Below are 13,877 nucleotides of genomic sequence, written 5' to 3'. Positions count from 1 at the left end.
AATAAAGAAAACGAAGGGGGAAAAGCCTTTAGTTGATCCAGAATTTAGTGAGGGCAATGTGGAGAAGTAGGAGAAACAGCTACTCAAATAGATTCCAGTCCACTTCCCCTCCTTAAGATTGTGTCAATTATGCCCGTGAGCCTGGGTCTCTTGGCCTGTAAAATGGAGTCATAACCACCCGCCCCCGGGAAGACAGAACCTGCCTGTCCACTTTCTGAACTTTTCATCCCCAGTATCGACGTCCAGAGGCCTGAATGAGTAAACGTTCCAGGAGATGGAGCAGCCTCCGGAGGCTCGCTTTGGGCAGCTCAGATTTACCCGGAAGCCGATGCCACCTGGCCAGAGGTGAGGCACCGGCAACCAGAAGGGGGCCCTGAGCATGACCGGTCAGTGCCACCCGGCCGGGAAGACACCATCTCCCCGCCCAGTCCTCTAGAATGACTCCGTCATCAATAATTCATTAAGAACCTCCTCTCAATTGGCTGACGCCTTCAGCCCTCGCTGGCAGAGATCCAATCAGGAAGGACCTGAGAGAGCTCTTCTGAATAGTGGGCGAGCGCGCGTGACGTAGCGGCCGAAGACTGGCTGTGGCAGCACAAGGCGGGGCCCGCCTCGGGCGGCGGCCAGCGCGGCCGGGGCGGCTCAGTGCGAGCCGGGGAGAGTCGAACCCGGAGCAGGGTCCCATCCGAGCGTGGACTGGCGGCAGGATGTTCAGCTGGATGGGGCGGCAGGCGGGCGGGCGCGAACGCGCTGGCGGCGCGGACGCGGTGCAGACGGTGACGGGCGGGCTGCGCTCGCTTTACCTGCGCAAGGTGCTGCCGCTGGAGGAGGCGTACCGCTTCCACGAGTTCCACTCGCCTGCGCTGGAGGACGCTGACTTCGAGAACAAGCCCATGATCCTGCTGGTGGGCCAGTACAGCACCGGCAAGACCACCTTCATCAGGTACCGCCACCGCCCCTCGCCCGGCCCCCGCCCCGCTCCGCCCTCCCCACGTGTGCGCCGCAGTCGGCTGCCTCCCGCCGCTGCCCCTCCCGGCCGGCGCGACCTCGGGGACCCCTCCCGGAGCTCGGCGCCCGGTGCCCTCGGCCCCGCCCCGGCTGGCCAGCCCCGCGCGCTGGAGGGTCCCGCGAACCCGCGCCCTGCGCACTCCGAGCCCTCCTTCCTTGCGGTTCGGAAGGCGTTGCTCCCGCTGGCCTCGTCCGGTCGCCCTGGCCGGAGGGTCCAAGGGAGAGAGGGGGCGCGAGCCATAATCAGCATATTCTTGACGAGGGAGTGACGCCTAGGGATGGAAATGGGGGCAGAGGCGTAGGGTATCCGAATGGGACAGAGTCCTAGTTGGAGCGTTTGTTTAACTATTCATTTGTTCAACTATTTCTTGAACAAATGAATGGCAGCAGGAGAGCGTATCGCCCAGGCCCCCTTCCCTTGAGGTCTTTACGTGCCACCCCACAGTGTTGTGGGGAGGGGATAAAGAGGCCGCCTACGTTCAGTTCATGCACCGCCTTTAGCCGCCCGTAGGAAGTGAGCTGCGTGTAGCAGCCGCACCAGCCTGTGGAACTAAGGGGGAGTGTCATATTACTATTTGTTAGTTTCCATTTCTTAGGTGGGTCATTCCCTCCTCGCTTACCCTTGACAACTGAAAATATTTGTCATGCTTACCGTGTTTCTGAAAGCACACAATCACTGTGCATACCCTGTGGTTCAAATCATATAGTTTCATCAGAAGTGACTTTTGCTGGGAAATTATTTAGACAGAAACAGATTGCTTTGTTGATCACCTGTTTTATTTCTAAAGCAGCCAGCATATTTAGGCTCACTGTTTTTGGTAAGAAGAACTTATTTTTCTGACTTAAGCCGTGTATCAGTTGAAACAAAGTGCTGATCATTTAAGGTTTTGGTCCAGGGTTTTGGAAATTGTAACAATCTCTTCATCATTTGATGTGCAACAGGTGTTCAGAAAACTGCATCTATATTTGGATACATGCCATTTCTGTTAAGTAGCGACCTCTTTTTCTCCACTCCAGTGACCTAAATAGTTCCTACAAATAGAGTAGCTATCACTACAGGAAATATGTTAAATCCAGGCCTCCAGATACACTGTGAATGAATTCCACAAAACAACATACTGTGTATTGACATGTCGTTCTAGACAATAAATTGAGTGTGAAGAAAGTAATTTCAAAATTGCTTTATTTGGTGCTTATGGACAAGACAAAAATAGAATTAAATATGTCACCGTCACCCAGACACTCAAAATGAACCATAGCTGTATTACAGTAACTGGCACCTTGAAAGATGACAAATGTCACATTTAAGGTCTCAGTAATACTGACTAGTTTTTAGGTACTAGGGATAATAAAGTGTTATGGCCAAGTGGTACAAGAGTGGGAAGCGGTACTGTTGAAACATACAAAGAAGAAAGGCATATATTTTTGTAATTTAGTGGTGGCATGTCCCCACACCCTAGGCATTTCCTCCTGTTTGTCTTTGCTGTGAGGTCCTTGTTGTGCCCAGGTGTCATCAGGGAGCCCCTGCTAGATGCTGTGCCAACCTGGAGATAATGCAGCCCTCTCTCTGCTCCCATAGACTGGATAGCTAGCCAGCCTGATTATCAACTCCCAGGAAGATGAACACAACTCACAGGAACATGAATTTATCTTTTGTATTTTTCCAGATTTCTCTCTCGTTATATTCTCATTCTTCTCTCTGTTTCATTATTTGGAGAAATTTGTGGAATAGCCAAGCGCAGTTTTATGAAGGGTTCTGAGATTTGATTCCTGGCAGCTACCTCATCCAAATTGGCCGCCTCTCAGCAGGTGCTGGAGCTGTGGGCCACCTAGGGTGAGGGAGGAATCACCTTATTAGGAAGCCATTTGTTCTTGAGGCTTTCCTTGAGCTAAGTGGCTTTGTTGTTAGGTGATGTACACAAGGTAGACCAGTGAGGTTAGAAGAAAATCAGTGTGGGCAGGAAGCTTGGTGAGGCCACAGGAGACCTGAATTGCTTTTCAGATTGGAGCTAGGAGGAAGTGATTTAGCACCCGGGAGGAAATCCCCAAACAAAAGGGCAGCTACCCTGGAGACTTGTGAACTTGGAATTAAATATCACCCCAGACACTCTAAATGAACCATGGATTCATCTTGAGCAGAAGGGTTGGCCCAGGGTGCTGAGCTTCCTGGATCCTGCCTTAGTTAGAGCCTGGTTAGTGGTCTGGGTTGTTTGCTTCTAGCGACTGGGCACTAGAAGCTCATACTTGACTGTGGGGTGTACCTAATCTACATAGCCATAGATTCTTATCTCCCTGGCTTCCTGCACATTCCAAGAGGTCACTGATGACACAGAACCTGTGCTGACGTGGTGGGAATCTTCTCTTATTGCTGTTGGCTCTTCTGCCTTTGACTGGCAATAAAGAATTGGCCAGAGAAGGAGGGGAGATGGGCATGGGGGAAAGTGACCGTGTCATCTTAGACTCTGTACTAGCCGAGGAAGGATGGATATGGAGCTCACCCAGGCTTGTGTCCAAAACTTGAGGAAAACAGATTTCAAAGATTCCTCCAGAAAATCCCTGGCCCCAGGTGCTGTGAAGGAAGACATTTCCACTGAAAAAGTATGAAGTCCATTTGAAATGAATGCAAACTACACAATTTTTTTTTTTTTGAGACAGTTTCGCTGTTGTTGCCCAGGCTGGAGTGCCATGGCATGATCTTGGCTCACCGCAACCTCCCCCTCCCGGGTTCAAGCAATTCTTCTGCCTCAGCCTCCCGAGTAGCTGGGATTACAGGCATGTGCCACCACGCCTGGCTAATTTTGTATTTTTAGTAGAGATGGGGTTTTTCCATGTTGGTCAGGCTGGTCTCAAACTCCCGACCTCAGGTGATTTGCCCGCCTTGGCCTCCCAAAGTGCTGGGATTACAGGCGTGAGCCACCGCGCCCCGTCCCAAACTACACATTTTTAAGAGCTCCACTTTCTCCCTTCCTATGCTCTGTCCCCTCTCCCCAGAAAACTTATTCTGATGAGGAAAAAAGAGGGAAGTCACTCAAGAAACTATATAGGCTTTAAAAGGGTAGAGAGCAGGGAAATAAGGCAACAAAAGAAATAAATAAACTCCCAGACTGGAGAGAAAAAAGTAAAACTCTTTGCAGATGACATGATCTTCTATGTAGAGAATCCTAAGAAACCACTTAAAAACTGTTAGAACAATGGGGGAAACTATAGTTCAACAAATGGTGCTAGGACAACTGGATAGCCACATGCAAACGAAATAGAGAATGACTGTTAGTGGGCGTGGAGTTTCTCTTTGATGTGATGAAAATGTTCTGAAATTGGATGATGATATTGGTTGCACAACTTTGTGAATATACTAAAAGAGTGCACCCTGTAAAAGAATAAATTTTCTGGTATATGAATTATATCTCAATAAAAAACCAAAACAATTCAGTCTTTCAACACTAAGCATCCTGTGATTTAATTTTCATGATTCTGCAACTAGTGCCAGCCAAGTAATTTGTGCATCTATGTGTAATAATTTAAAATAGAAATGGATGCCAGAAAGAAAACAAAGTAGAAATAAGCTAGAAGAACCCAAGGGCAAAGGAACTAAAGAGTAAAGATGAGGGGCCAGGTGCAGTGGCTCACACCTGTAATCCTAACACTTTGGGAGACTGAGGTAGGTGGATCGCTTGAGCTCAGGAGTTCAAGACCACCCTGGGCAACATAGTGAGACCCCATCTCTACCAAAAAAAAAAAAAAAAAAGGAGTAAAGATGAGGGAAAAGGGAGTGAAAGTAGCCATCCCACAATCCCTGTATGAGTATTCTTGTCAATGTATAAACATGTTCATTGTTTATAACACTCAAGTTGGTAAAATCAAAGTATGATAAAAATTTTTAATAAAATGCTTGATACCGTAATTGTGTTTAAAAACTTTAGATATTAACATTTAACTATAGCATTTAATAGGGAAAAAAAGGGGCAGGGGTGCACGTGCAAGGGTGCAGACAAGGTTTATGGGCGGTATGAAGGATCAAGAAGCTGGAGTGGGCTGAGAAGGTAAAAGTGCCTTGGACATTAAAAAGCCTTTTAAGGTATGATTAGAACAAGAACAAGAATCAGGAAGTGATCGGCCCACTCTTGGGCTCTTGCTGCAACATTAACAGAAAGCAGAACTACTCAGCTTCCTCCTTTTCCTCAAAGAAAATGCCCCAGAGATGGCAGAAGGGAGCCCAGCTGTGTTCAAGAGAGGATTAAAACCACAGGCTGAGGAGCTCTCCCAGGGCCTGCCACAGGCGAGGTTCAGGAAATCTCTGGCCGGACACATGGATGAAAGAACTTGCATTTCTGCTTGAAGAACTGTATTTGGTGACTTTTAAGAAATTGTGAAGAATATGAAAAGTATTGGAACACTGGAAGCAGGCAGATGTTCTCATTTTCAAAAAAGCAGGGAAATGGATTCTGAATAGGAACAAAGGCTTACTTCATTCCCTTGATAAGTTTCTAGACTCAGTAATTAAGGAAAAGGGAAGTGAAGGCATTCACTAATAGGCGGCCTGGTTCGTCTATTTTTTAAAAAATAAAATCTCACACAGAAAAACTATGGGTCCTATTCAGTGGTTCTCACACTCATCCAGATACTGGGGCTACTGAAAATCAGTCTTCTGTTCCAAATACTATACCCTTTACAGATCTCTCTAAAATATTGAGATATTTAATTTTTACAGAAAATTAGACTATATTTTCAATATACAATATAAGATCACACCTACAGATGCTAGTGTTCATTTATTTAAATGATCTTGATTTCAGGGTTGGGGACAGCCATCACAGAAGAGAGTCAACAGGCCACAGCTCTGAGTGACAAGCGCTGTGACACTAGAAACACAGGGTGGCTGGAGGCATAGGAGGGACCCCCTCATTCAGGCTTGCGGGTTGGAAAAGGCTGCCTCCCTGAGAATGCAGCCTAAAAGCTGAGCCCTGAGGAATGAGCAGAGAATTAGCTGCCCAAAGAGGGCCAGGGAGTGAGGGTGGGGAGGTGTCACCCATGAGTCCTCGGTTTCTGGGGTAACTGGGGAGTACAGCTGTTCACTGAGATGGGGATCCAAGAAGAGGAAGGATGGGGCATAATGATAAGTTTAGATTTAGACCTGTCATGTTTGAGTGGACACCAAGGTGGCGATGTCCATGAGGGGTAAGACATGGGTCTGGAGCTCAGGGAGATATCTGGGCTGGTCTGTTGACTTGGGAGTGTCAGCATTTAGTAGCCAGCATCTGGGAAGTGCAAGTCCTTGCACAGGACTCTTAAGTGAGAGGAAGCAGAGCTTGTGGAGACCCTCCGGGGAAAGTACCAAAGAGGTGGGTAATTGCCTGGGAGGGTAGTGGCTCAGTGCTGTCTCAGATCTCTTTAGGTTGCAAGTGACAGAAATCCAACCAAAGCTAGCTTAGATAAAAAGATAAGAACGTTTTCCTGAAACCCATCAGACCAGGATGTGTAAGCTTCAGGCTTGGCCCAGGACTGCAGGAGACACACCAGGACTCTGTTGGCTCTGTGGCCCTCCTCATGTTGTGTTCCTTCTCAGGGGTGGGCAGGCGGCCACCTCCATTTCCAGCCTCGAATTCTGCTGGCTCAGCAGCCCCAGTAAAAGTCTCAGGCTTGAGTCTCATTGGTTTGACCCTGGCCATATGCCCATCCCTGAACCAATCCTTAGGGGCAGGGGCATGAAATGTGGGGAGTGGGGAGGTCAGCCCCAACCACGTGGCCTGAGAGCTGGGGAAGGCAGCTCCTGAGGATGCTGCTACCAAGAAAAGGGGATACGAGGCGAGTAAAGCAACAACGACCCCCACAAAAGCCAGGGAGAGAGGTGGTGGTCAGTAGTGTCAGATGCTTCCAGGAAAAGGACTGAAACAGAACCAGTAGATTAGCCTTTGGGAGCCAGGTGACCTTGCCAAGAGGTGTGCCTGTGAGTGGTGGTGAAGGAAGCCAGATGGCGCGGGTTGAGGAATGAGTGGGATGTGAGGCGTCAAATTCTCAGCAGCTAGGCCTGGGGGAAGGAGGCCTGGCCACAAGCATCACAGGGGTTTGGGTAAAGACGAGCACAACCTCAGCAGAATGAAAAGTGGACAGAAGGGAAGCCATGGAGAGGGAGCAGCTGGCATCTCAGAAGACAAAGAGGAGGCAAGACTTGGAGCAAAAGTCCTGAAGAGCAGGGCAGGGAGCTGCAGGGTAGGCAGGGGGTGGGTAGGGTGGTGGGGGTAGGCAGGAGGTGAGTAGGTGGGGCGGGGGGTGGGCAGGGGAGCGCTGGCAGCTGCAGTCCGAGCAGGGAAGCGCTGCAGGCCAGCAGCTGGGCCAGTTGTCACATCATCCACCTGACAAGCAGCAACAGAGTATTTGGAGAAATGTAGGAGGGGGAAGGCTTTTTCCATCCTGACATTATCTTCCCTAACTCACATTCAGAAGCTGACTTACAAAAGGTGTTCAATGTCCTTTTCAAAACCTCGAACCAGAAGGCCGTGGTTCCTTCTGCACGTGGCTGTGCATCAGAATCACTTGGAGGCCTTTTGACACGGATTCCAGGGCCCCACCTCAGACCTCCTGAGTCGAAATCTCTGTGGGTCAGGCTCCAAAATCTGTTTTTGTTTTTCTAAACCATCTCTCACAGTAATTCTTATGTGCCCTCCCCTAGGAAACATTTGGGAACCATTGCCAGATGAAGGTTCAGTTAATGGAGGAATGGAAGAGGGCTAGCCTCAACCCAGAAAAGGGAGGCTGACTTTGCTGAACCTTCCATCCGTTCCAAACCCCATCTGTTCACATTTCTCTCAGTGACTTAGATGAAGACATAGAATTCATGCTTACAAAACTGAGGATTGTGTAAATATAATTTAATAAATGGGGTTCTTTTTTGCTTAATATGATACGATGAGCATTTTCTTATGTCATTATATAGTCTTCAAAAATAACTTCAATGACTACATCATAATCTATAGTACAGGTTGGACATTTAGGTTGTTTCTCTTTTTATGCTGTTATACATAATGTTGCAATGAACTGAACATTTTTGGCCATAAATCTTTGTATTTCTAGTTTTTTTCTTAGAATAGCCTAAGCATAAATTAGTGCCTCAAAAAATATAGATAATAGGCTGGGTGCAGCAGCTCACACCTGTAATCCCAGCACTTTGGGAGGCCAAGGTGGACAAATCACTTGACTCCAGGAGTTCAAGATCAGCCTGGGCAACATGGTGAGCCCCATCTCTAAAAAAAAATACAAAAATTAGCCGGACATGGTGGTGCATGCCTGTAGTCCCAGTTACCTGGGAGGCTGAGGTGGGAGGATCACTTGAGCCCAGGTGGTCGAGGCTGCAGTAAGCTGAGATTGCACCACTGAACTCCAGTCTGGGCAACGGAGTGAGGCCTTGTCTCAAAAAAATATATATATATATATTTTTTTTTTCAGGCTTATATATATTCCTAAATCTATGTATCTATCTTTCTTTTTTAGGACAGTTATTCCAAATTAGACTCCCACCAGAAATATGAGGATCAGTAATTCACCAAACTGCCAGTAAAACTAATTAAAATTAATTTGATAGGGAAAAAAAAGTGTTTTAGATAGGGTCTTGCTCTGTTGCCCAGGCTGGAGTGCAGTGATGCCATCATAGCTCACTGCAGCCTCAAACTCCTGGGCTCAAGCAATCCTCCCACCTCAGCCTCTGGAGTAGCTGGGACTACAGGTACATTGCACCACCACACCCAGCCAATTTATTCATTTTTTGTAGAGTTGGGATCTCGCTGTGCTGTCTAGGCTGGTCTCAAACTCCTGGGCTCAAGCGATCCTCACACCTTGGCCTCCCAAAGTCCAAAGTGCTGGGATTATAGGCGTGAGCCATGGGGCACTCAGCCAGAACAGAATTATTTTAATTTGTTTATTTCTTACTAGTGACGTTGAACTTATAAAATATAGTTGTCTTCCATATTACTTTGTGAATTGTCTGAATTGTCTGTGAACTTTGTCCAATTTTCATTTGAAGTGTTGGTCTTGTCCTTTTTTTTTTTTTTTTTTTTGAGATGGAGTCTCGCTCTGTCACCCAGGCTGGAGTGCAGTGGCGCGATCTCAGCTCACTGCAAGCTCTGCCTCCCGGGTTCACGCCATTCTCCTGCCTCAGCCTCTGGAGTAGCTGGGACTACAGGCGCCCACCACCACTCCCGGCTAATTTTTTGCATTTTTAGAAGAGACGGGGTTTCACTGTATTAGCCAGGATGGTCTCGATCTCCTGACTTCATGATCCACCTGCCTCGGCCTCCCAAAATGCTGGGATTATAGGCATGAGCCACCGAGCCTGGCCCTGGTCTTGTTCTTATAAATAAATGTAAATGTTTTTCTCAGTAACAGATATCAATCCTTTGTCACAGTTGTAAAAGTGTTTTTCCAGTTTGAAATTTGCCTTGTAATTTTTGTAATAATTTTTCCATGCAGATATATTTAATATTTGTGATCAAATCTAACAATTTTTCCTTTTTTATAATATCTTTTATTTTTTGGTTAGAAAATCCTTGTTTATCTTAAGACTCAGGAAATGTTCACTCACATTCTTTTTTTTTTTTTTTTGAAACAGACTCTCACTCTGTCCACCCACACTGGAGTGCAGTAGCACGTTCTCAGCTCACTGCAACCTCCACCTTCCAGTTCAAGCGATTCTTGTGCCTCAACCTCCCAAGTAGCTGGGATTACAGGCATGGGCCACCATGCCTGGCTAATTTTTGTATTTTTTAGTAGAGGCAAGGTTTTGCCATGTTAACCAGGCTGGTCTCGAACACCTGACCTCAAGTGATCTGCCCGTCTCGGCCTCCCAAAGGGCTGGGATTACAGGCGTGAGCCATCGTGCCCTGCTTCTTTTTTTTTTTTTTTTTTTTTTTTTAGTATTTATTGATCATTCTTGGGTGTTTCTCCGAGAGGGGGATTTGGCAGGGTCATAGGACAATAGTGGAGGGAAGGTCAGCAGATAAACATGTGAACAAGTGTCTCTGGTTTTCCTAGGCAGAGGACCCTGCGGCCTTCCGCAGTGTTTGTGTCCCTGGGTACTTGAGATTAGGGAGTGGTGATGACTCTTAAGGAGTATGCTGCCTTCAAGCATCTGTTTAACAAAGCACATCTTGCACTGCCCTTAATCCATTTAACCCTTAGTGGACACAGCACATGTTTCAGAGAGCACGGGGTTGGGGGTAAGGTCATAGATCAACAGGATCCCAAGGCAGAAGAATTTTTCTTAGTACAGAACAAAATGGAGTCTCCTATGTCTACTTCTTTCTACACAGACACAGTAACAATCTGATCTCTCTTTCTTTTCCCCACATTTCCCCCTTTTCTATTCGACAAAACCGCCATCCTCATCATGGCCCGTTCTCAATGAGCTGTTGGGTACACCTCCCAGACGGGGTGGCGGCCGGGCAGAGGGGCCCCTCACTTCCCAGACAGGGTGGCTGGGCAGAGGCGCCCCCCACCTCCCAGACGGGGCGGCGGCCGGGCGGGGGCTGCCCCCCACCTCCCTCCCGGACGGGGCGGCTGGCCGGGCGCTCTTTTTAAAATAGGATTACTTTTTAAATATTTAACTTTTTAACCCACCTGGAAGTAAAATCTGTCTCAATTATATTGTTGTGGGTTTTTGTTTTTTTTTTGTCTTTTGTCATTTTCTAACACTATTATTAAATCTACCTTTTTCTGCTGTCACATGAGGCTTCCTCATACGCTAAGTTATTAAATACTATATTGAGTCTGTTAGGACCTTTGTCTCATGTTATTCTGTTTGTAAATTCTTATGCCAACACCGTACCATCTTAAATATTGTCACTTTGAAATACTTTTTAATAATTTTAGCTCAAGACTCTTCTGCGTTCATTACTCTTTATTTTTCAAATGCTATCAATTCTCATTTTCTGTCATTCTTTGAGAAGAACTTTCTTAGTTAGGTTCTTCAAAACAAACAAAAAAAAATCCCACTGGGATCCATTTGTCCTAGAACTGCATTCTGTCTCTAAGTTACATTTTTGTATTTGCTCTTCCCAAGCAGCAGCTCACCATTGCTTTAACGCAGACCTTCTTGGAAAAGTGATTGATTTACTCCTACAGGTCCTATGGAGCTCTTATTAATGTATTAGGTATTTTATGCCCTGTTGCTCTTATGAATGGGCTTTTTATTTCTCTTATTTTTTTTGGCAGGGTATTGCTGATATGTAAGGAAGCTACTGAGTTGTACATTTTTGTTTTATATCTGGTCATTTGACTCAAGAAGTTATTCTGACAGCTTGTCAGTAGATTCTCTTAAGTTTTCTAGATAGATAACTGTATCAGTTACCTTCATGATTACTTTGTCTCCCCTTCTGTTCCATATTTCATAATACCAGGAAGTAGGCATTCGTATCAAGCTTCTAATCTTAATGGTATTGCCTATGTTATTTCACCTTAAGAGATTATGTCAGCTGGTGGCTTCTTATCTATAAATTAATTGCATTAAGAAATTATCTATTACTAGTTTTAAAAGGATTTCATTTAAATGATTCTATTTGGAGAAAAAAACAAAATGGATATGGAGTTTGTTAGATGCCTTTTAGCCTTTTCCTTTAACCTATGTTCTGTGGAATGCAGTTGTGGGAGATCATTCGTAAGTGTTCAAAGAAAATAAAAGGGTTCCATAGTCAAGTAACTTTGGGATATGCTGTGTTCCATAACCTCCTCATGACGATTTACAGTACTCCCAGATCAAAGAGTTTACAACCTAAAGTCTGTTGTCATACTCCTAAATTACAAGTTACAACATCAAAAACACTCAATAAATAGTCATTGCGTGACTGAAAGACTGGAAGAACAAATAGAACTGTAAGAAACTGATTTGATTCTAGTGAACTTCCCCTCCCTTTCTTTCACCCTCCTCCCAAAACAGCATGGAAGGTGGAGTGGAGCAACTTACAGGTAATGGCAGTGGGTAGAGAGCAGTGTGCTTTCAAGCACATCTCAGCCCTGAGGAGTATAAATCCCATCCATAGCTGGAAAAATAGCCTGAGATGCGAAAAGTTTTACCCAGCAAATTCCAGTTTATTGGTTCAATGACCTAATGTCCATTCCCTTAGTAGGCACAGCAGTTTCAAAGGTGACATCATCTGAACAAACAGTCCTGGTGATAACATGTCAATGATTTAACTAAAGGAAAAATGAAAATAAAACTTAGTTTTCACATTTAAAATGTAAGTGAGGCTGGTGCGGTGGCTCACACCTCTAATCCCAGCATTTTGGAAGGCTGAGGCGGGCAGATCACCTGAGGTCAGGAGTTTGAGACCAGCCTGGACAACATGGTAAAACCCCGTCTCTACCAAAAATACAAAAATTAGCCCAGTGTGTGGCGGACGCCTGTAATCCCAGCTACTTGGGAGGCTGAGGCAGGAGAATCACTTGAACCCAGGAGGCAGAGGTTGCAGTGAGCTGAGATCATGCCACTGCACTCCAGCCTGGGTGACAAAGCAAGACTTCATCTCAAAAAAAAAAAAAAAAAAGTAAGTGAAGATCAGCCTAACTTAGTTTTTCAGTAATTCCAAGGAGACTTTTTTAAGTAGATGAGATGTTTGTTCAGGGATGTTTATCTCAGCATTATTTATAACAGCAAAAAATAGAAAGCTATTTAAATGCCTAACAGGAAATGACAAAATAAATTGATACATATTCAACTTAGAATAGTATGCAGCCATTAAAAATCATGTTTTCAAAGAATTTTTAATGGTATGAGGAAAAACTAATGGTAAAAAATCAAGATGCAAAATTGTTTAACTTTAATCTCAATTTTATAAAGGAAAATTACATTTACTGAAAAATGATGGGATGGAAATACATCAAAATGTTAAAAGTAGTCATTACCCGGTATTAATGTGGTCTCCTGTAAGCTATTTAACTTGGCATAAGCAGTTTTCTCCTCTATAAACTAGGAATAAAAATACCTGCTCCCATGGCAGTGAGGATGAAATAAGCTGAATGTGTGAAATGCATTATAAACTGTACAGTACGGTTTCAGAGTAACCTGTCATTTGTTAGTATCTAGAAGCAGTGATAGTGCAGGTCATACTGTTTTGCTAGGAAATATTTATATATCTTGGGCTATCTTGTAAGACTTTGGAAGTAATAAATGCTTGATTCTCCCACTTACTTTTCCTGGTGTGAAACACAAGGATAGATTAAACAATAGAAACTGCTCTTTTTTTTTTTTTTTGAGATGGAGTCTCACCCAGTCTGGAATGCAGTGGTGCAATTTTGGCTCACTGCAACCTCCGCCTCCCAGGTTCAAGCAATTCTCCTGCCTCATCCTCCCGAGTAGCTGGGATTACAGGTGCGCACCACCACGCCTGGCTAATTTTTGTGCTTTTAGTAGAGACGGGGTTTCACCATGTTTGCCACAGGGTGGCCTTGAACTCCTGACCTCACATGATCCATCCACCTCGGCCTCTCAAAGTGCTGGGATTACAGGTGTGAGCCACCGTGCCCGGCCAGAAACTGGTCTTAAAACATCTTTCCAGGCTCAAATCAAATCAGAGTAGAAGTAGTAACTCTTCCTTTTCATCCCTCTCCTAGTGAAATAGTGGATCAAGTAAGTATTCTGAAGAAAAATATATTACATGAAACTTTCCAAAACTTATTTTTAAAATGTTTCAGGCAATAGCAATGAATTGAACCCCCAGACTCCATGCACAGATGCCAAGGTATGCACGAACATATTTTAAGATCTCGTTTATCATCACACAAAGCATTTCTTTCTTTTTTTTTTTTTTTTTTGAGACAAAGTCTTGCTCTGTCACCCAGGCTGGAGTGCAGTGGCGCGATCTCGGCTCACTGCAAGCTCAGCCTCC

General features: G+C 45.3%; 1 protein-coding gene across 1 annotated transcript in view; it reads left to right on the top strand.

The window, feature by feature from the left end:
* The first annotated feature begins 543 nt into the window (after nucleotides 1-543).
* EHD4 (EH domain containing 4) overlaps nucleotides 544-13,877 on the top strand; it is a 78,948-nt gene continuing 65,614 nt past the window's right edge. The window contains exon 1 of the mRNA XM_003805615.5: nucleotides 544-943. Within this exon, the coding sequence (XP_003805663.2) occupies nucleotides 708-943 (236 nt within the window). The 5' untranslated portion in view covers nucleotides 544-707. The remainder of the gene's footprint in view (nucleotides 944-13,877) is intronic.

The sequence above is a fragment of the Pan paniscus genome, chromosome 16 (assembly GCF_029289425.2).
Source record: "Pan paniscus chromosome 16, NHGRI_mPanPan1-v2.0_pri, whole genome shotgun sequence".
In the NCBI taxonomy this organism is placed as follows: Eukaryota; Metazoa; Chordata; class Mammalia; order Primates; family Hominidae; genus Pan; species Pan paniscus.
This window is presented reverse-complemented; position numbering and strand designations above follow the sequence as displayed.